Here is a 23,862-nt window from a genome sequence, read left to right as displayed (position 1 = left end):
GGGTGTACTCAAGGGGTTATGACAACCATATAAGAAGGTTGACGCAATGCGAATACAAAACAGGGTTAAATAGGAGCTACTGTGCCGCCTACTGATATTGAATTTTCGAGTATGTGTTATCAGAGAATATAAATTTAAGTTATATATTCAACATTCTGCTGCATTTTCGTTGAAGAAAAAATCTCTGAATAAAGCTACAAGCCTAAATTAAACAAAAATATAGTTTTTAATTTTAATTTTTTACTAAAAAATAAAATATTATTTTCGGATTTTTTTTGTCACATTTTTAAATGTAATGCAGGCAGATCATTTTTGTTAGTTTAACATTCTCCCAGATATTTCAGACATTGATAAGAGAAATGGTAAACAAAAAATGCACGACCGGGTTCCACGTACTTTCTCTAATGGGAAAAGTGTGTTGACAAGGTTTTATTGTTTTTTGATAGTTTAAGATGTTGGGAAAAGCAACAGCTAAAATTATTTCAAAATGGACCATAACTTTCGCATTGTTTTTCTTGTAAAGTATTTTTTGAGGAAAAATAACTTATTTTTTTCTTCATCAGAATAGGTACACCCTTGTTATCTTTAATGTTTTTGTGGATTTCGAGCAAATTTACCATTAAAACAAATAACTGGACTTTCCTAAGTGTAATTTAATAATCATACTGCCATTTTGAAAAACATGGGTGGATTAAAATCGCTAAATTTTGGCGAAAACACCTTAAGAAAAAAAACACACAATGAAGGATCCACCAGTACTGGCATGATAAAAAAAAAATACGAATTGTGAATATGCTCTATCCAGACTTCAGATACAAACATTCTGGGGTAAAAAAAAATGAATGGTGGTAAAAAAATGCAAAAAAAAACACTGTAAGGCTAGGCAAACACATGCGATTTTAGTCGCGCGATTATTCAGTCGCAAAAATGGATCACAAGGATTTCAATGACTGTGAACACACATGCTTCTCGCGATTAAAAATTTGAAAATTGTGTCTACAGTCATTGAAATCCTTGTCATCTAATTTGCGACTGAATAATCGCGCGATCGAAATCGCATGTGTGCGCCTAGCCTTAGACGAGTAAATTTTTACATGTGCGAAAAGAATAAAAGTGAAAAACAGTTGTTATTTGTAATTTTAGGACAGTAAATAGAATGGTCATTAGTCCCAATCTTCTAAAATGGCTGAATTTTGAAAAGACACCATTACTACACCAAGAACAGAATTGTATGCGTTTAAGGTTTTTGAAATCCTTTACCACATGAAAAGTTGAGTGGTATTTCTTGTTATTTTTGGATCAACGAACATCTAATTTTGATGTCCTTGGTGAGTAAAACAATCAGTTTAACATTCTGCGAAAGGAGAAACCATTTTGAGACCAACTTCATTGTTAAAAAAGAAGTGTTAAGGCATGGAAGAAAGTAATCTTCTACGATAATACAAATAATGAATTTTAAACGTGAAGAATGGTCACAATTATTTGTAAATGCATATTCAAGAAACTTTTCCTTAATTCTCTAGTATTTGTGAACCAGTATTCTGAATTTTTCAACAGGACCACGCCTCCTACCACAAAAAATGCTCTGTAAAATATTGGGAGGAAGTGCAAATTTAGGAAGTACTTGAGTATCTACCATAGAAAACAACCCTGAACCTTGTTGAAAATGTTTGGAAATGGCTAGCCCGTACTGATAAAATTTGTGATATTCGATTTTAAGACAAAAATATTTCCTAACCCACCATTTAACAATTTAGGGAAGAGATTCAGATAGATTGCATAAAGAGTTTTAACAATGCAATTCCTGGACAGTTCTGTTATTTTATTTACTATACAAAAAACAAAATCAGTAAAATACATTTTTAAGAAGAACTTGGTTTAAATTCATTTCATGGACCACTTTTACATCATTCTCTATGTGTACCTATTATGATGAAACAAAAAAATTACTCAATTTTTCGATGTGAAATGCTTTGCCATAGAGAAACAAGAAAAATAACCACACGTTTTGAATTATTTTTTTTGCTGATTCTACTAACATCTTAAACAACGATTTGACATCAAAAAATTATTATTTTTCCTACACTGTGAGGAAAAAACGAATACTGAACATTTGAAAAGTTGTGTACCTATTCTGATGAAAAGGAGTGTATTATAACAAGGCAATATCCATAAATAAACTTCGTAGATAAGGCTTTCTGTATACTTAATTCTAAATCTCAAATGAAGTGTAGAGGAAAGTACATATAATATTGGCATCTCAACGAAACATTTAAATGTTAGAAATTATTCAAAACGGATCAAATGCAATAGAGTATTTCTGAGTATCGCAAATTCTTGAAACTTGGCAGAATGGCAGAGCTGGTAGTTAACACAAAGGAAATCAAAGGAAACATTTAAAAATTGAGAGTTCTTTCACTTGATGGGCATACGGCCAATTTTTGCTGGATTAACATCAGATTTTATTGAGCTCTTCTGATGATTGTGGAGTCTTGGAATTTGGCTTATACAAAGAAAGAAAATTTAAATTTCAGATTTTCTACTAAGAAGGCGTATCACCACCCATTTGAAATATTATTTATGTATGTATTTAACAAAAAGAATAGGAAATATCGAATAGCTATACTTTCGAAACAAGAAGCATGGAACTACTACATAAAATAAAATTCAGCTGTAAAAATTCAGCTTTCAAAATTATGCTTTTCAAAATTCTGTTTGGCATACAAAATTTGCCAAAAAAAATAAAAAAGGGTTTAGAAAATGTTAAAAACATTTTTATCAATTAAATTTTGGTAATACCTATTAAAATATGTATACTTGATAAAAATTTAGAACCGAATATTTCAGTGTTTTTTTGGTCTTAATTTATCACATTCAAAGTTTCATATCCGCCACCACACTCAGAGAAAAAATAACTATTTTAATAGTTTAAACCGGGATAACTATTTTAAATAAATGTACTATAGTCAAATATAATTATTTAAATAGTAAAAATTGATTATTTAATAGTTAATTTGGAGATCACGAGTACTTCGATGGACCGTTTAAATATGTAGTTACAAATAACCATTTTTTTTAACTACTTCAATAGTTCCGATATTACCTTTTTTTCTCAGAGTGCAGAGTCCACAAACAAAAGGCCTCTTTTCAATACAGCCAAAATTAAATAATTTCGCAACTTTCTCATATCTTGAATGTTAAATAAAATATAACTCTTATAGGGGAGAGTGGGGCACTTTTGAACACGGGGCACATTTGAACATTGCTAACATTTTAGTTTATCAATCTTTTTTTTAGAAGTTATTCGATATTTGAACCCGTCAACACCATATCCATACGTCAATGACTTTCCTTGGTTATCTCAGCTGGCTTTCAGATTTATAGGTGGAAGGTGATTTTTATAGTGGTTTTGTATTATTTCAGTTTTTTAGTTGTAAGAGTTTAAAAAAAAATTGGTGCGTGATTTCAAAACGCAATAATGTTTAGTAAATTTTAAACTAAAACACGGTGAATTTTTGAATGAATATATTAATGTTAAATATTTAACTAAGATTTTATGTCGTTGACACAGTTGGAGCGGTTTTGAACAAGTGTGTTGGGGCACTTTTGAACATGTTCAAAACCACCCCAGCAGTTTGTATCAGACATTTTAAGGAAACTTTAATGTGTTTCATTTAATAAATCGTAACGTTCTTATAAAAAGAATAATGAAACTATCAATTGTGGGCAGAATTAAAGAAAAAAATGGAAATATGTACAACATTATTGGAGATTAAAAAAAATGACTGAATTCTCCAAGTTCTACGACTACTAGAATGATCTCGATGAGAACTCGATTATATACCGCTTAAGCGGTACAGAAATTAAAGTCAATCTGCTTACACCAATTACACTGGTTTACAAGGGTTTTGTTGTTGAAACAAAAATATACTTTTCTGAAGGTTTTCGGTGTGCTGAACTCGAATCCGAAGTCAGAAAAAAATTAATCAGCTCCCGTTTTTGAAATATTACCGTTAGAAAATGCAAAAAACGTTTTTTTTGAGTTTTTCGGACCTTGTTCTTTGGTATAAGGAAAATTGTTTGAGCATATTTAGTAACGGTTTCTATAAGAACTTTCGATACCTGTTTAAATCTTTTTAATATCTTTTGTATTGCCCGAGATATCTTAAAATGAAGTAAGTGGGTTTGGCTTCATATATCATAAAGGAGATAATGACGTTATAAGATTTATAAAAATACCAAACAACTGAGGATATCACGGGCAGTAAAAAAGATATCGGAAAGATTTAAACAGATTGAAAAAGGTGGAAAATAGTTCTTATAAAAACTGTTACTAAATATGCTCAAATAATTTTCCTTATATACAAGAAAAAGGTCCGAAGTACTGCATTTTCTAACGGTGATATTTCAAAAACGGGAGCTGATTAATTTTTTTTTGACTTCGGATTCGAGTTCAGCACACCGAAAACCTTCAGAAAAGTATATTTTTGTTTCGGCAACAAAAAAAAAGTTTTATTTTGTTAACCAGTGTTAACGCTCCTGGTACATGAAGAACATCCACTGTTAACATTTGCATTTAATGTCTAGAAATATAGGTTGATTACAAAATAAATCTAATTTACTCTGAGAAGCATAAATGGTATGAATTCCATTTTTCTAAATTATGTTTTAAATTAATTTTTTTTTGTTTTTCTTTTCAACTAATAAATGTGATTACTATAGTTTAAATTTTAAGGTTATTTTTTCTAAGTTTTTATTATTTTTTGGTTCCTTGAATATGATATAATAATCAATTTTGAGTTTGTGATGTATGTTCTTATTAAAAAACTAATAAAAAGTTGAGTGTTATTTATTCATTACAACGAAACTAATACTGCTGTTCAAAAGTGCCCCTTCCATGTTCAAAGCTGCCCCATACATGGGGCACTTTTGAACATAAGAGCCTATATTCGTTAAACATCAATATTTAATATAAGTATTTTGTCTAACTAACCAAACGTTATTTTAAATTGAAGTTCAATGTTACTGTTCAATGTTAGTACACTTTACAGATCAAGAAAACGGACATATTCCGTTCAAGCAGCTGCGAAAGCAAAAAGTGTTCAAATGTGCCCCACTCTCCCCTACAATTGGATATTCCTAAAGACTTCTCCTAGATGGAGTTTTAAAATTTGAGTTACTTTTAACATAAGAACAAGTACGTGCGACTTATGTACTTGTGTATTTTAATTTCTGAAGAGATACTGAATTATCTCTAATAAAATAGATGAGATTCATATTTTACAAAAAAAAAAAACTATATTTAAAATAAAGTTCTCGAGCTTACTCTTAAAGCTCAAAGCAATTTTGCATAAACTAATTAACTTGTGGATAGATGCAACTGTTTCAATATACACTATACTGTACTATATAAAAAAATTTTGTATGGGCCGTACACGTTCTGAGCAAGATAACTTAAACAAAAATAAGTTTCATAATTCCATTACAAACATCTGTACCAAATTTGGAGAAAATACGTAAACCCCTTTAGGTTATGGAAATATATACAAATGAACGCATAGACGCAGAGGCGGATTTACAAATTTTCAAGGTATAGGCTTTTCAGTTTTTGCCGCCCTTGCCCCTTCATTTTTTATTTTTATATCTCGCTCAGAAAGTGTACCTTTCATACACATTTTCACTTTATAGCAAATTACTCGAAAACTGCGATTTTGATATAGGGTCAATGTGGGTAAATGTAAACAGGGGTTAATGAGAACATGGCTCATAACAAGCTTCAGTTAAATCTTTTTGATGCATACATAAGTACAAATCGCGGACGCATGTATTTTTTAACTTATACGTCAAACTCATTGCTGTCAAGAGATAATTCATTCGACGAGCGTATTTTCCGTGAAAGATAATTTTTTAAAGTGCCAAACAAGTCGTTAGTCTTTCAGAAGTATTAAAAATTTTTGCAGATTCAATTAAGTCAGTACAATTTGCAAATACTTTTTAGTTTCGAATTTTGATGTAGATTCTATGTGAAACAAACAAATTTTAAAATACAGGACATTTATGTCGATTTTCATGTGTTTACATTTACCCCAGAATATTTTTCATGATGGGAAAATGTAAACAACGTATTCTGGGGGTAAATGTAAACATATATTTTTGCTGAAATTATTGGTTTTAATAAAAATAAAGTAGTTTTAGTCAATTACTATTGCTAAAGTGCCACGGAGTAACACTTTAAAGTAGCCAAAACATCGTTTTCAGTGAATGATGTTGCAAAATCGGTCTTTGACGTAAAAAAAATAAAAATATGACGTTCAGAGCTGCTCAGGATGCATATTGGGTGCCTATATAAAGAATCAAAGGAAGAAAACAAAAACTTTTATTGGAATTTGAAAAAGTTTTTTTCAAATACCTTCTTGAACGTTTTTCAAGTCGTTATCCATATGATAAAGAGGAAATTCTAAATTTTAAACCACTGTTTACATTTACCCCGAATTTGTAAAAAAACACAAACATGGTGGGGTATTTGTAAACTTGCCATATTTGACAGCAATTTAAAACTTTGGTTAATATTTGTTTAAATTTATAAAGAAGAATTGCCATCATTTCATATTTGCATTTGAAGATACCTGTCAAGTTGTTCCGTAAAATCATATTAAAATCTAAATTCAAAAGAAAAAAAAGACATGAAATTGTTTACATTTACCCACATTGACCCTAACTTTGCAGACGTAATGCGCTCAAAGCAATCTCAAAAAAGTCAAATAACAAAAAAAAAAAAACTTTCATTTTATAAAATTTTACCCTAAATGTCGGCTCTTCCCCAACATCAAAATTTTTGTTTAAATTTATAATGCAGAGTCAGCTCTTTAAATCTACAAGTAAACTAACATACACGGTTAAAGATTCTGGGTTATTTTTTAATACTTTCTGGGTTACATATGATTCTACACCAAAACTGTATTGAAATTTAATACATGACAAATATTAAAATTTTTTAGTTAATACAACATGTATTAGGTAAAACTTAATATAGTTGTATTAAAAATAATTCAGTTTATATTAGAATTTAATACCAAATGTATTAAATTTCAAGTATTGCATATTAAAATTTAATCTTTTTATATTAATATCTAATAAGAATTTTATACAAAGATAATACAAATATATTTAAATTCAATACAAAATATATTTTAAGTTAAGAAGATGTATTCTTTTTCCAAAATTCATTACTGAAAATAAATATTAATCATAATTAATATAATAATGGTGATATTTTTTGTCTCTATTTTATCTGTTTCACAAACTTTGGCATGTAAAATCTTATTGCCGATCGAAATTCATCTGCAATGTATGCATTTTGTTCGAAAAAATACAAAGCGCCTTCAAATTAGTATAAATTTACAATTTTTAATTTAAATTTTTTTAAAAAAGGTACCTCAAACATCGATTTTTTTCTATTTTAAAATAATTAAGAGCATTTAATTTTAAAAACTAAATTATTACATATAATTTTGAAAAAAATTAGTTTGAAATTTTTTTTTTCAAAATTTGGATTTTAAAAATTAATTTCTCAAAAACTGTGCCATAAAATGTTTGTTTGAATTTTTTATAGAGGACTAGGGCTTTGGCTTTACAAAAAGATATAGAACTTTTTTGTAGGTGTAACCGTTGATTTTTAATAATTTTTTTATTAAAATTAAGTCAATTTGTTTTTAAATTGCCCCTCCCCGCTAAAAAAAAGGGAAATAGTACCCCCCCCCTCTCATACGATATTTTTCTTGTCTCGACTCAACCTACATATTCCAGCTTTTAGGTAAAGTACTTCTGAATCACCCTGTATAAACTTGCCAGTTCGTAGCCTCCAACCAAGTAGTTAAACTGGCATGTATGGGTTGTTACTGGGAAAATGGGAATACATTCACCCCTATTACGTAAGTCGTTTGTACTAAAACGACACAAAAAACGACTCGCTCTGGACGCCAACATTGAGGCTTAAGTAAAGCAATTATCGTGTCATAGGAAAGAGGAGCGAAGAGTGAAGGGGGACTGCCAAGATAAATTTCTAATTTAAGACAAATTGTAGCTCCCAGAGCTAGTCATTTTAGTATACAAACCATCACTTACGTAGTATAGTGGATTTTCTCATACAAAGTATGGGCAAAAGGCGCAGATGCCAATTACTTGTTGAGGGGCGGCGAACTTGCTGTTTTATATGGAATGTGCAATGACTAATGGGAGAAAAAAGTTATTGGAACATTTTTTTACAGAATTCTTTCTGCAAGACATCTGAAAGTCGTCATGGAAAAATCTTTTTGACTTTTATGAGGTGAACAGAACGGTCCCCAAATTTGCCGCCCCTAAAATCTGCCGACCTAGGCTCCAGCCTACTCAGCCTTCTGGTAAATCCGCCCCTGCATAGACGTACAGACATTGTTTTCTAGTATGCATTTTTATTTGAAATAACACAAAAAAAAAAAAAAAATCGAAAAAGGCCCTTCTGCTTTGTTCTTCTCACAAACTCTAAACTCAAACTACGGCCAAAAAACTAGAAATATAAAAAAAACCAAAAATTTTAACAGAATAATTTAATAGCTATCGCTGCACATAAGTACCTACACAAATTCTTTACTATTAGCCAAATCCTTAAAAATCTAAGATTGTGGCTACTTTTTTTTATGGCGTCTCTTCTTTGTCTTAAATATTGGTAGACTTTTCCATTCGGAGATAACCTATTAGTTATTAAAAAGTCTTAGAAAACAAAACATTTTTTAATAATTTCGCTTAAATGTTAAAACAGTATGTAATAGCACATGTATAAGTTTATTTTTGAACAAATTCAGTTCAATGTTAATTTTTTTTTTAAATAAAAAAAAAAACAGATGATGCAATTAAGACAAAATTATTCATAAATATAATTAAAATTTTCAATTAGTTATGAATATATTTTTTATTTTGTATAATTTTCATAAATTAACCTCAATCACAAAACCTTTACTATATTGTCTTCACTTTTACTACGCCCGATTAATTATTTTTTTTTTTTTTTGTTTTTGCAAATAAATGAAATTGAACTTTTACTATCTCACAAAAGCTATCAAACAGCAATGAAAAAAATTTCCTTTGATATAATGAAATTCCTTTTTATTTTTATTGTTTGTTTTGCTTCTTCGGTGAATTAAATTTACACCCTCTTCCTTAAAGCGCAGATGCCTTGAGTCAATCCTATTTTTTTTTGTTTTTTTTTTGCTGATGCATTCTCTCTATATAGATATGCATTACCTGTTGCTTAAGGATAATACAAAATTCTATATATATATCGAGTAAAATGAAAAGGAATTTTTTTCTATATAATAAAAATTTATCAAGAAATTGTTTTTTCTTCTTTTTTCTTCGAATTCCAATCAAAAATTCCATTCGCAAATATGAATGGACACATGAGACTCCCATGCGAATTCCCAAGGGTAAGTTCGAAATAATTGTATGTAATAATTCCAATCAATATCGAGTCGCCGAAATTTTGAGGTTAACAACCTAGTCTGTCTGTGGCTTATTGGCCGCTGTCAACTCTCCACAGTAGCCATTTATTTTCGTAATTCCACAAAAGAAAAACATAAATAATTTATTCGAATATAAAAAAAAACTGACAGAATTTATACAATCTACCCCAAGTGGAGGAATGATGTCTACATTTTTGCTTTGAAATATTTTTTATTTATTTGTTGATGTTGATATACATTATTTTTGATAAACAATTTTTGAAATTAAACAATTTTCACCTACTTAAGCCAGAAGAGAAAAGTTGGCATGTTAATTAGATAATTTTATATTTAAATTAAACAAATAGATTAATTACCAGAATTTCTAGTCGAAACTAGAGACTATAGAAGACTAGGGTTTTTTTGTGGGTTCTTCAAATCCGATTCACTTAAATCCAGTTCCTTTGAGTGCTTGAATGAACGAAAGGTGCGCACCACCCATCCCTGTTTTTTTTTTGTTTTATTTTTTTGTTTGTTTGTTTTTTTTTTTTTTTTTGAGTTGGCGTGTAGACCTTTCTAGTTTAAGGGATGGAAGTTATCTCACTTTTCACAGTAAATTACACAAAAACAAGAAATTCAAAAAAACGTAAATGAAGAAGCAAGAAAAAAACGAACTGGAACGACAAAGTACTACGAAAATGCTAAAGTCTCAGTTTCTCGAAAATTATTTCGTATTCACACTCATTAGAGAGGCCACTAAAAATAGAACCGGACAATTTTTTTGTATTTTTTTTGTGTTGTTGTTGTTTTTCGTTTTAATTTTACTCGCAGTAAAAAAAAAATAAAATAAAAAACGCTTCACAAGAATTTGCAGTTTTTTATGTAGGTATATAGATAGAAATATGCAGATATGCGTGGCGTGGAAATAAAAATACACTAATTTTTGTATTTTTTTTTTAAATTTTATTTTTTTGAATCACACGGAAATAGATTTTATGCAGTTTCAATGAATTGGAAACTAATTCAAATTGTTGTTGTTTTATTTAAATTTATTTTTTTAAATAAAAGCAAACAGAAAAAATACAAATATACTACAGGAATATAAAAAGAATCCTTGGCAATGCAGAAAAAAAAAGCTATAGACGGTGAAGGACGTTATTTACGGTATTGAGATTCGCGTGGTTACACCCGCCAACGGAAACTGAGAGCGCAGTAACGTTGAAAGCGAGTTTTTAGGCCGTTGGCCGAGAAATGGTTTGGCTGGTTTTGTTTCAATATTTGGAGCAAGTAAATTCTTGCAGGAGACACACACAGAGTGTTGATGAAACAAGGGATGTTGTTGGACGTTTGTGTGGTTTTGTCTATCAGGGCTAGTGAAAGAGTAAAATTTTAAGGGGAATTTTTGAGTTTGATGAGAGTGTAAATGCTCTTTGAAGAGTTTAAAATAGAGTGATACAATGAAAAAGCTTTATGAGAGTGTTTGAGGAGATTAGGAACTAGGAAACATATATGGAAGATTGGAAGGAATAAGATAATGAACGCATTTTGTGTTTTAAGAGAGTTTAAACGTTTCAATGATGGAAAAGCGAAAAAGTTTTTCATTTTAGAAAAAAAGCTTTAAGGAATATTTAAATGTGAGAACCGTTATTTAGTATTTTGCAAAGAAATGGAATAGATGGCGCTCAAAAACTTTGAATGAAATTGTTTTAGAATAGGGTAATGCATCTATGTTCATGTTTTAATGTTTATGGGCCAAAAAGATTTTTACTCATTAGTTTCTTCAAAGGATTCATTGAAATTTTACAAATACCAATACTCTACAGTAATTCCAAGTTAGTAGTTGATTCATTAAAAAAAAAATGTTACACATACGCCCGAGTGTACAATATGATTTAATAATGTTAATACCTACAATTCACTCGTGTATCCTGTTTCTAATAACGTAAAATATATAACCATCGTATAATAGGTATTGGGCCCCTTATAAATAACCTTTAAAGGTGTTATCAGATAGCAAATTATGTAGGTATTTGAATTTGTATGAAATGTTAGAAAATTAGAAGTCTCATATACATATTTGTAGGTAAAATATTAAGGGCCCCTATATCTTATAACGATGATTATTGAGGCTTTCAGAATAATAGTGGGTCAAGTCGACTTCTCTACAAGTTGGAATTTTTAAACCTTATACATTAAGTATTTTTGTTTTTTTCTTAAATAAAATGATAATAATAAATTCATGGCACATAAGGCTGTAAAACATTTTTTACTTGCGATATAGGTACTATAGGGCAAGTTTAGGATTCGTAAAAAAAATCGAACTCGAGATAACAATTTTACATGACATTACGATGATAGAGAATGCCAAAAAAGTGGGTCCGGCAATTCTGTCTGTCTGTGTGTCTGTCTCTATCTGGAGCTGCAGCTTAAACGAGTGAAGTGATTATCTTCAAACTTGGTAGTTAGCAGTTTTTGGTGATTCTCTAGAGGGGAAATTTTTTTTATGACGAAAACTAACGGTACCTGCCATATAACGGAAATAGAAAAGTTAATTTTTTTCAAAAACTGCTCTAACGATCTTGATTAAAATTTTTGTGTGTAGTACTACACATAAGAGCCAACTTTTGAAATAAAAAAAATATTTTCTGTCATTTACCTGTCATAGAACGGTTTTTTTTTTTGTTTCTGAATATCTCGTACAAAATTAACCCGATTTAAATGAAAATTTTTATACAAAAGTGTTTAAGTAAAGGTAATATAAAAATTTTAAAAAATTTTCAAAAAACGCATTTTTGAATTTTTAAAAAATATTTCAATTTTTTTTTTTTTGAAAAATCAATTTTTTGAAAACGGATCAATGAAAAATTTTGAAATTTTGTTTTAATGTGTAAATTAATTATTTCTTCAAAATGGCATACCAACTTTTTTTTTTTGAAAAATGTTAAAGATCTTTTATATATAAAAAATTATTTTTTTTAAAAAACGGCTCCAACGATTTTCGAAATTTTGTTTTCTAAAAATATCTTTTTATGCAAGTAATAAAATGGCATACTTAGTTTTTTGTAAAAGATCATTTAAAGCGGTATTTAATTATTATTATTTTTTTTTTTTGCACCACTTATGAAATTCCGTGCAAATATCAAATTTTAAATTTTCCCTTATTTTGTTCAATGAAAAGTTTTTACATTAGAGTAACTTTTACCATAAGAGCAAGTACGTGGGACCCCAGTCGTGCAATTTATTTTTTAATTCCTTGGTTTAAGTTGGCTTTTAAAATTTGTCCAACGATCGGGTTAAAACATTCAAGACAAAGTTGACCTTAGTTTGTGACAAAAATAGGTTATCATTTGAACTTGACGTGTTGTAAGTTTTTTATTTAAATTGTTCCATAAGTTTCATCTACATAACCTTAAAATGCCATGAACAACTGTATTGGATCTCCCTCGTTTTGTATCAATTTCAGGATTAGAAAGGCCACAATCTTTGAATGCAGTTGCACACTTAAAATTCTTTCACTCTGTATGATGAGATTTTGTAAAAAATATTCAGCTTAAACAATTTTAAAGGTACTTTTATTACAAAATTCAAATAACTTGATAACTTTATATAAGGTGACAAAAAAAGGTAAAAAATATTACAGTTACCTTCATATCAGTTTGAGAGATTATTTTCAAGTGAAAACATTTTTAAAAATAATTTTTTCTTAACCCCCTACTGCATGAATTATGAACGAAATGAAATAAAAATTTTTTTAACAATTTTTTAGCTTTAGTAGGGGTCGAAGAAAGGTATTACATAGAAATTTTTATTTTTTGTACATACATTTTTAGAAACATAAACCATATATGGGTTAGTATGCAGCAAGGTGATTTCCAGAAAAAAAGAATTAATAACCCATATATGGTTTAGTATGCATTCAAGGTATGTTTTGTAAAGTATGTTTTTATTACTATAGACTTTCCTTATTCATGGAATTTATTCAAACTCTTTCTTTTATCATTTTACACATTCTATTTTCTACACATTGGGTGATATGCATAAAAAAAGTAAATGCTTTTACTAGAGAGTTTTCAAGTATATACTATTTTTGATATGCATAAAAATCAAGTAAATGCTGAAAATTAAGTATTTACTATCAGTCATAGTAACTACTTTTTTGGATGAACTTTTTCAGTAAATACTTTATTCCGTATGCATAAAAACTAATAAGTACTTTTTTACTTTAGGAATTACTAGATTTTTTCAAGGTTACAAAATACCAACTTGTAAATCTCATAGCATATACTTTTTTTATTTTAACACCGTATATGAAGCCGTGGAAATAATGAATAGCAGTATTAAGTCACATTTGAGGCAATCGGTTCTTGATATTTATTAAAATAGGGTTGTTCATTTTTTTTCTAATGGCAGAATTTGTACGTATTAAATTCCCAAAAAGTCTATAAAAATCGAAGACCGGGTTTTGAATCAAATTATAAACAACTTTATCGTTTTGAAAGGGAAAATGTGAATTGGTTAAGTGAACACTTTATTGGTAAGTAATTTCCAGTAAAATAAAAATACTGATCAGCAAGGTTTTTGCCACAAGAGGTAATTCATTACAAACAAAGAAGAAGAGCTTCCTTCTTTAAAAACCTCGTTAAATATTTCCGATATCTGTTTGATTACCCGCGATATCTTAAGATGAAATAAATCTTTAGCTCAAAGACAGCACTGGTCAACCAAAACTTTCTTTTTTTTTTGCCACAATAACTAAAATATACTTTTCTGAAGGTTTTTGGGGTACTGAGGTCGAATCCGAAACCTGAAAAATTCTATTAGCCTCCGTTCTTGAAATATTACCGTTATAAAAATGTTTTTTTTTTTTTTGTATAACGGTAGTATATATATTTCAAAAACGGATGCTAATAGAATTTTTCTGATTTCGGATTCAACCTCAGCACACCAAAAACCTTCAGAAAAGTATATTTTGGTTATTGTGGCAAAAATCTTGTTGATCAGTGACTTAGAGCGGAATTCATAGTCGTTACTCAAGTTAAGATTTTTTTCAACTTGAGCATTGACTTGAGAAAATATTTTTCTCAATCAAACTCACAAAGAAATTTGACTAATTTACGTAAACTCTCATATAAAAATGTATTTTTTTAAAAATTCGGTATCGATTTGATTTTGTGTTTGACGCGATTTAACGATATAACATTAAAGGAAAAAAATGATAGCGAATAATTAAAAAAATATTTATTTTAGATGACAGTTTAACCAAATCAGTCAAATTTCATTGTGAGTTTGATTGAGATATTTTCTCAAGTCAATGCTCAAGTTGAGAAAAATCTTAACTTGAGTAACAACTATGAATTTCGCCCTTAAACTTTAAATAAAGTTAAGTTTGTTTTTGACTAATTAACTTAAACTTAAGAAATCTCGGGCAATAAAAAAGATATCGGAAAGATTTAAACAGTTTTTGGAAAAAAAAAAAAAATATAGAACCGTTAGAAATTTGTTTTTAATAAATTACCTCACATAAAAATATAGCATTAAAAACGGCCAAAATTACGTTTTTGGTCATTTTATAACGGTAATATTTCAAAAACGGAGGCAAATCAATTTTTTCTGACTTCAGATTCGAGTTCACTCAAAAAACCTTCAAAAATTACTTTGGTTCGTGTGGTTCTTCGTTTAGTGTCGCCCCAGTTTCAGATTTGTATTCATTAATAAATATTTGTATAGCCTCCGCCTTACCTTTTTTAATAGAGGGTTGCTGTGACTTACTCATAACTACATTATGCACTTTTAAAATTCGCACAAAAGCTAAGTGCATTTGGCTTATTGACAAATCTTTCGTATTGCTACTCATCTCTGCTGCTGATTTACTTTTGACTCACAAAATAGCACGAACAGATGTTCACAAACTAAAACTTAGAAACAGTAAATTTGTAATGGATTAAACCGTACCTATAACTTCCAAAACAATTTATTTGTAAACACCAAACGAATACAAACAATCTAAAAAAAAGTATTTACTATAATTTTTGGGTGAATTCTAGTATTTACTTGGATGAATTCAGTATATACTAAAAGTATTTGCCTGCTAGCAGGTACTTTTTTTTATGCATACGAAATTAAGTATATACTATGAATTTTACCTTTTACTAGAATTTATAGTATTTACTTTCATCTTTTACTTTAAGTAAGTACTACGTTTTTATGCATATCACCCATTGTGTAGGTCTTCAGTCCGTAAATTTGACATATTGGCGTATTTTTTTTGCCATTCAGGGATATGGTTGATGTTTCCAGTTGGCACTTTTACCTTCGGTTGTTGTGAGTGAATTGAAGTTTCGGGATAAGATGGGGATGGACTTTCTTGACTTGTATAACCCCCTCCCCTTTGTTTTGTTCCATCTCTGCTTTTATCACCTGCCAAAGTTGAAGGGCATCCTCTTTTTCGTGACATTGTAGCTATTACAGATTTGCATAAGTGCTCGGAGATGGCTTGTTTGATGTTAATAAGGGCCAGAATCTGAAGCTAGATCGTCATCACTTCGAAAGCCATCATCAGTTTTAGCATTTACACACTTATTTTTTCCATAGAAAGTCTTCGAATTCATTTTACAAAAAAAAAAAATTAAAACCCCACAAAAATCAGTAATGTAAGTCGCCAACGCATGATAACCCATATATGGTATTTTGGAAAAAACGCCAAAAAAAGACAAAAATTATTATAAAAAGAAAAAACAAACTCCGTACATACGAAACTTATTTTTAATTGGATGCAACTTACATATTTATTTAAAAAAAAAAACACTGGAAAAGTACAGAAAAGTACACAGTTTTATTCACTGATTTGCACTTTAGGCATGCTCTTGAAACAATGAGTTTATTTCAGAATCACGACTTTCTTACTGATAATAAAAACCGGTTATTTATAAAAAAATAGACAAAGTTTTAATATTTGGTGACATTTTTGACATTTGGTGCAATATAACGGGAATATATCGATATGAAATCGATAAACCATATATGGGTTAGTATGCATTAGAGGGTTAAAGGAAATTGTTGATTAAAAAAAATCTTACTCAAATAGAAACTAAAAATCTTTCAAATTTCAAAAAGAATATAAGACACTTTTATTAAAAATCAATGAATGAATTAAAAATATGACCGTTTTCGTGAAGAAAAACAATCTCCACAATTTTTAACATTTAAGAAAAACTATTCAACAAAAGAGAAAAAAACAAATTTTCGATTTTTTTTTATACATATATGAAGTTTAATTTTATGTTGTGAGCTTTTCTAGATATTGAACATGGAAAACAGAAAAGATCTTTGATCTTTAAACATGATAAAACCGAATGCGGGTAAAATTGCATGAACTATCAATAACTCAAATAAATTCAACTACATATGTAAATGTATAACAGGAACAAAATTTTATTTACTTTGTACCAGATTGCTCCTAAATAATTAAATGGTCATTAAATAGACATTTACGTCGGGCTTTTGGGTGAATACCAGTTAATAGTATTTTGGGTTTCTTCTGGAGTATTGTCTTTCTTAATATATTTCAGCATAGAAAAAATCTCCGAAAATATCTAAAATACTATCACTAACCAGACCAAGTTTTGTCTGAATAGCAATCAAATCAATATAAAGCAAAAACATTTTTATACAAACAACCTACCATAATATTATTATGGACTTAAAAACGTGACAGAAAGTTTTCCTCTTTTCATTTCTAGCACTTTACCTTGAGTTCAATAACAAAAAAATTCCTTTTCTGCTACAAAGATTTTTAAATGTCGTCAAAATCGGCAGAACATTGATTCAAAGCCCTTAATGCTTATAGAGCATAGGAAACATTCTTCAACATCAACGAAAGTTGAAACGAAAAAATCAAAACCAATGACAGTTTAAGCCTTTTTTATACAATACAACGACACGTTATCGATCAATTGCATTGCTTTTTTAGCCAAAATCGATTTCACGAGGAAGCCCTTCAAAAAAATAAGTCTATCAAAATCTTAAATCATAAACTTTTTCTTTTCTTTTATATAAATTTCATAGATTATGATGTGATTGAATGAGTAAAATAGAAGCTCACTAAGCTAACATAAATAGAAAACCTCTACATTTTTAAGTCGTTTTTATTTTCCATGCCCTTATAAAATTCAATGCACAAATTGAAACCCAATTCCGCATAGGGTTACTGAACCGAATGCACTATTTCAACCCCTCTACATACAAATTTTCATCCCTAATTCATACAGTTAAAGTGACCAGCCTTGTTTTAGTATTTCACTAGAAAGTGCATATTTGCAATAAAGTCAATGAAAAGTCTATAGAGGCCAACTAAAAAAAAAAAAACAACAATAACAGCAAAAATCATAGGAAAAATAGTACAAAAAAAAACTGAAAAAAGTTATTGAATTTAATTCTATTCGCTAATGTAATTAGAGCCCTATACCTCGAACACAAGTCTTGAATTCTTCAGTTCTTCGCGGATTCCGATAGTAAGAACATCGGAACAAAAAAAAAAAAAAGAAAACCCTTTTAAGTACCTTGAGTCTAAGGAAGACTTACTAATACTCTACCATTTTGGATACTGGAATATTCTTAGCTTGTGTAAATGCGTTGATAGGAAAACTATTGAAGGAAGGAGTCCTTTCTTCCTTAATTAGTATTCGCGTGGATTGGTTTCGGTTTCCGTTGTTTGTTATTTCGGTTTTTACGTTTTCTTTCTTTTTTTCTATTTTCTTCGTCCGTTTTGAACGTGTTTCTATTTGAATACAAACTAGCGCAAGGATCTTTTTGATATATAAAACTCACAAAAATAAACAGAATTCAAAGGATACTATACACTTTTATGGATAATCTTCTTCGTAATTTTAAGATATAAAGAAACTTGTAGAAAAAGCTACAATATTTTATCCAGATGAAAGAAAAACACTATAATAACTTTGGATAAGAAATTTACTATTTCGTAAGTTTTATTAAAAAAATTAAAAAAAAAAAACTAAAATGATTTGTGGTAGTGTTTAAAAAAAATCAAACAAAACTTGGACTTTTTGTTATGAAACAAGATTTGTGAAAAAAAAAAACAATCATTTGTGTGGCTTCTATTGGAAAATTGTTATGTACAGCGATATGCACAATTTTGTTTGCTATTAATTATTATAGTGATACAATTATATATGCAAAATCAATACGAATGAAAAAGAGTTGTATTGAACAACTTACCACTTTAAAAAAAAAAAAAAAATATAAAAATAAGAAAAACGAGGAAGACTATATGGAATCACTCTCTTGCATTGAGTTAAGGCAGTAATTGAGGACCTTGCATCAAAACAGGGTCATGTCCAAATTAAATAAAATATCTCTGCTTAATTAGATATTTCACGAATGTATTAAAATGAATTTTTTTTTAATCAAGTTTTAGGTTAAATAACAAATATTAGTAATTACCTACTGCAATTTCTTAAAGTTTATATCTAAAAAAAGGACCTGTCTCCCTTTTGATGCAAGAAACTTTTTCTAGGAAATATTTCTGTCTATAAAAGACCATTATTTTTTAAAAACCATGCCTTTTACGAGTAATACGCTTTTGACTCAAGAGTCATCTCTTAAAAAAGATGACATTTTCAAAAATGAAAGCTGACAAAGGCCGTGTATCTGACAAAACATCGGTTTCCAATAGATTTATCGAAATCAAGCAGCATTAAGCGTTTTGGAATCAAATTAACTGTTTAAGAATTTAATGGGAAAAACCTATATTTTCAACACTTTGCTATATCTTGAAACCAATCGCTCGTATCGAAAAAGTTAGCAACCTTTTTTATATATTTTTTGATAACTTCGGTACCTATAAGTTAAAAGTAGAAAACCTTCAACTTAAGTCTTAAAAACGAAATATCTTCCAAATAAAAAATGTTTTTTTCTTGAGAAAATTAGTAAAATAATAATAAAATACTTTGCATCAAAATATTTTCAGTAGCATTGGCGGTTTTTTTTTGTCTGAAAACCATGTTTTGTTAAAACTAAAATTTTAATATCTTTCGATCTGACTTCAACTTTGGATACTTTTATACTTTTTTGAAAACTGCAATAAGTTTTTAAAATAATAAACCAGTACCACACCATACAAATTTTTTTTCGGCGTGTTGCTCTGAAATAAAAGTAAGACATTAAGTTTTTATTGAACTTGAAACTAAAGCAAAATACTGTTGCACAGTAGGGATTTCCTTAAATTTCAAAATAACTGCAAGGATTTGGGATTAACAATTTACTAAATTCTGAGAGTCTTTAAATTAGTCTACTAGTATATTTCGTTTGATTTTGTAATTTGTATACATATACAGGGTGTCCCAAAAGTAATGGATCAAACGAAATATGCTAACAGGCCAACCTTAGGGCTCTCAGAATTTGGTAACTTGTTCATCCCAAATTCTTACGGATTTCGATTTAATGCAGTTTTTGTGAAATTTCGAAAAATCCCGACTTTGCAACAGTATTTTGCTTCCTCCGCTCATAATTGATTTTTGTTTTTTACAATTCTTTCACTAAAACATTGCCTAATAACAAGAAATAATTAAATAATCAAAATATTTTTTATTTCATACGCCATTTTGATGCAAATTAATTAGCAGTTCCATGTTTTATAAAAACTCAATTTCTTACTTTTTTTTTAGAGCAACATCCCGAAAAAAATTTGTATTGTGTGACGCTGGTTTATTATTTTGAAAACTTGAATTGTTATTGCAGTTTTCAAAAATGTATGCAAATTTCCAAAGTTGAAATTAGAACGAAAGATATTACAATTTGAATGCATAAAAACATTGATTTTCAGAGCAAAATTACAAACGAAAATTGAGGCTTTAATTCAAAAAGAAATAAACAAACAACAGTCGAGAAAATGTGTTTATTTTTCTTTGTTATTTTTCTCTGAAAAGCCCTGTTTTTATGCATTCAAATTGTAATATCTTTTGTTCTAATTTCAACTTTGGAATTTTGTATACATTTTTGAAAACTGCAATAACAAGGCAAGTTTTCAAAATAAAAAACCAGTGTCACACCATACAAATTTTTTTCGGGATGTTGCTCTAAAAAAAAAGTAAGAAATTGAGTTTTTATAAAACATGGAACTGCTAATTAATTTGCAGCAAAATGGCGTATGAAATAAAAAATATTTTGTTTATTTAATTATTTCTTGTTATTAAGCAATGTTTTAGTGAAAGAATTGTAAAAAACAAAAATCAATTATGAGCGGAGGAAGCAAAATACTGTTTCCAAGTCGGGATTTTTCGAAATTTCACAAAAACTGCATTACATCGTAAACCGTAAGAATTTGGGATGAACAAGTTACCAAATTCTGAGAGCCCTAAAGTTGGCCTGTCAGCATATTTCGTTTGATCCATTACTTTTGGGACACCCTGTATAACACTTTAACCGAGGGAAAAAATAACTTAAAATCAACAAAAACTACTTTAATTTAACAATTTTTCGGATTGATTTTGCGTTTACGATAATTTTAGAATACAAGTAAAACAACGTATAAAAGTGGTTTTTAATCAGAAAGCATCTTAAAACAAAAATTGTCTCAACTTTGCAAAAAGCACCAATTTAAATTTTAAAGAAATTTGCGATCACAGCAACTTGTATTTTTTTTTATTTTTAACCCAGAAGCTCAGTTTCTTAATTTTTTACAGAACAAAGTTAATTGTTTATAAAAAATAAATTTTCACATTCAAACTTTTGAAAAAAGATAACTATAATTTTTGGATACCTACATATCTTTTTCAAAATTTAGCATTTGATCTTTTTGATAAATCAAACGTTAAGAAACAGATGCATAAATGTCTATTAAAAAGATTTACAGAAATAAGCTTCACCCCAATAATGCACCAGATTGTCTACCAGATTTTGGATCGAAAGCATCTAAAACGGCAACTTCCGATGCTTATTTTTTTAACATGACTCAGTCCATTGAGTTAATGGTTAAAACTAGTGCCAAACATCGTGTTAATGGTTCAATTTGGTATCAAAATCAAAGTCTGGAAATATATAGGGTAGCCATGTTTAAATGAGGAAGTCCAATTTTAATGAAAAAAAGTTCAAAAAATTTTGCTCTGCCTCAAAACTCCATAATTGGGTTGACTTTGTTTATAACCCTAAACACTAAGGCCCAATTAATACAAATTTTAAAAGTTTGCATTTTAGAAGGCCACTTTAATTCAATGGAGTCTGAATAAATTGAGCCTAAATGAATGCTTAGAGTTTGTGGAAAATTTAATAAAATAACACTGGTCGGCAACGGTTATAGAGCAAGAACCAAACCCTACTTTTCGAGAGGAATTTTGTGTGATGAGTCCGAATCTGAAGTCAAAATTTCACTGGCACGTCACGTTTTTGAAATAATTGAATATTAATAGGTCAAAAAAGCGTTTTTTTTTGGTACATTTGACATCGAATTACATCACCGTTAATTTTTTTTTTTGTAAAACTACTTATGCAATCTTAAAACGCCATATTAACACGTCCTAAAGGTATTTATATTTTTTCAAAATAATTTTTTTTCTCAAAGATAGTGAAAAAAGAAATTTAAGATAGATATCTCAAAATCTTGATTATTTTTTTCAAAGTAATGAATGATTTTTTGAATCAAATTCCATCTTGCGTCTTCTGATTTGGACTTATAAAAAGCAACATATTACGGAAAATATATATTTTTGACTAAACATAAAAAAAAACTCTATTAAAAATTAGTTTTTGAAGCTTTATAGCGAAAATAGTGATGAGTATAGCTCAAAAACTAGACGTGATAGAAAAAATCTGTAAACAGTTTTGAATTCAGCACACTAAAGTCAATCAAAATCACCTTATAAAGTTCTTGCTTCCGACTTTTTTTAGTTTTTTGCCGACCAGTGTAATTAATAATTTTTAAAAATATGTTTTAAAAAATGCAAAAGGAATAGTTTTACTCCATATTTTAGATAAAAGATATCTTATTTTCACATCCTAGTCTTGAAAATGAATAAAATGGATGTTTAATTTTTTTTTTTAAATATCTTAACTAACAAATGTTTTTATTTTTTTTTTATTTTCAGGCTCTATAATAATTATTTTTCCTCATCCAATAATTTAATATAAACCTTAACCATGGGGGAAGGAGATCAAGCCGATCAAGCTGAAAAAGGCCAGCTTGATTATGACATTGTTATGTCTGAAGAATATGTCCTAACGGATGTTGAAAAAAATTTCATTCTAGCAGCTGAACGTGGTGATTTACCTGGTGTCAAAAGGTTTATTTTAACTCAATTCTATAGAAAAGCAAGAGTTATAAACAATGTTTTTTGTTTCACAGTATTATTAAAGATCACAAAGATGATCCAAAAAGGTTCAATCTAAATTGTTTAGATCCGCTGAATCGTTCAGCGTTGATTTCGGCAATTGAAAATGAAAATTTCGATTTGATTGTTTTGTTATTGGAGGAGGGCATTGATGTGGGTGATGCATTATTGCATGCCATTTCTGAAGAATATGTTGAAGCAGTTGAAGAACTTTTGCTATGGGAAGAAACACATCATAAAGAAGGAACACCTTATGTAAATTAATACCTATATCTTAAATAATATTTTTAATTTAAGAAATTTAAAAAAATAATAATTTTTAAATATATTAGAGTTGGGAAGCAGTTGATCGGTCCAAGTCCACTTTTACACCCGACATTACTCCGCTAATTTTGGCCGCCCATCGTAACAACTATGAAATTCTAAAAGTACTATTAGATCGTGGAGCAACATTGCCAATGCCACATGATGTCAAGTAAGTAGAAGTCCATTGTCGTCCTTTTTTCCTTCCTTCATCACACAAAATTGTATTTGAATTTCATTGGAAATCATAATCATCATCATCATCATCAGTTCCATCATCAAGTTTTCTTTCACCCTCGCGTCATGCGGAAATTGCATTGAAAATCACGTAAATTTATTTTGCATGCAAATATTGATGAACGTGCCCTTCAGGTGTTTTTGGTATTGCAACGTTGCGTTACTGTTCCGGTTTTTGAGTTAACAACTAAGCCAAAATGTAATCCTCACAACATTGCATAGAGTCTATGATGACGTTGATGTGCGAATTTTCAAAAGGTTTTATGAAATGTTGGCTATTAGTGTTGTTTGCTTATATTATAAGAGAGCTGGACATTGCTTGATGTCAATAGAAATGAAAAGGTGTCGATTCTAGAATCAATTCATTGCATCAGCAGTCAGTTTATAGTATGAGAGAAGATAGTCGTGTCAGATGATATGTTTGCATGGGCAAAGTTGACAAAAGAGTTAAGTTGATTTCAAATAGAACAACTGTGACAGATTCTTTATATAATCTAAATTGA

General features: G+C 29.1%; 2 protein-coding genes across 2 annotated transcripts in view; one reads left to right on the top strand and one right to left on the bottom strand.

The window, feature by feature from the left end:
- LOC129913714 (uncharacterized) overlaps positions 1–10,771 on the bottom strand; it is a 30,291-nt gene extending 19,520 nt beyond the window's left edge. Inside the window, exon 1 of the mRNA XM_055992520.1 lies at positions 9,854–10,771. The gene's annotated coding sequence lies outside the window, so the exon portion shown is untranslated. The remainder of the gene's footprint in view (positions 1–9,853) is intronic.
- LOC129913715 (transient receptor potential protein) overlaps positions 1–23,862 on the top strand; it is a 67,202-nt gene that overhangs the window by 25,666 nt on the left and 17,674 nt on the right. Inside the window, exons 2-4 of the mRNA XM_055992521.1 lie at positions 22,577–22,771; positions 22,834–23,074; positions 23,152–23,294. Coding sequence (XP_055848496.1) covers positions 22,629–22,771; positions 22,834–23,074; positions 23,152–23,294 — 527 coding nt within the window. The 5' untranslated portion in view covers positions 22,577–22,628. The remainder of the gene's footprint in view (positions 1–22,576; positions 22,772–22,833; positions 23,075–23,151; positions 23,295–23,862) is intronic.

This window comes from Episyrphus balteatus, chromosome 3 (assembly GCF_945859705.1).
Source record: "Episyrphus balteatus chromosome 3, idEpiBalt1.1, whole genome shotgun sequence".
Classification (NCBI taxonomy): domain Eukaryota; kingdom Metazoa; phylum Arthropoda; class Insecta; order Diptera; family Syrphidae; genus Episyrphus; species Episyrphus balteatus.
The sequence above is the reverse complement of the archived record's forward strand: the minus strand, read 5'-3'. Positions and strand labels throughout refer to the sequence as shown.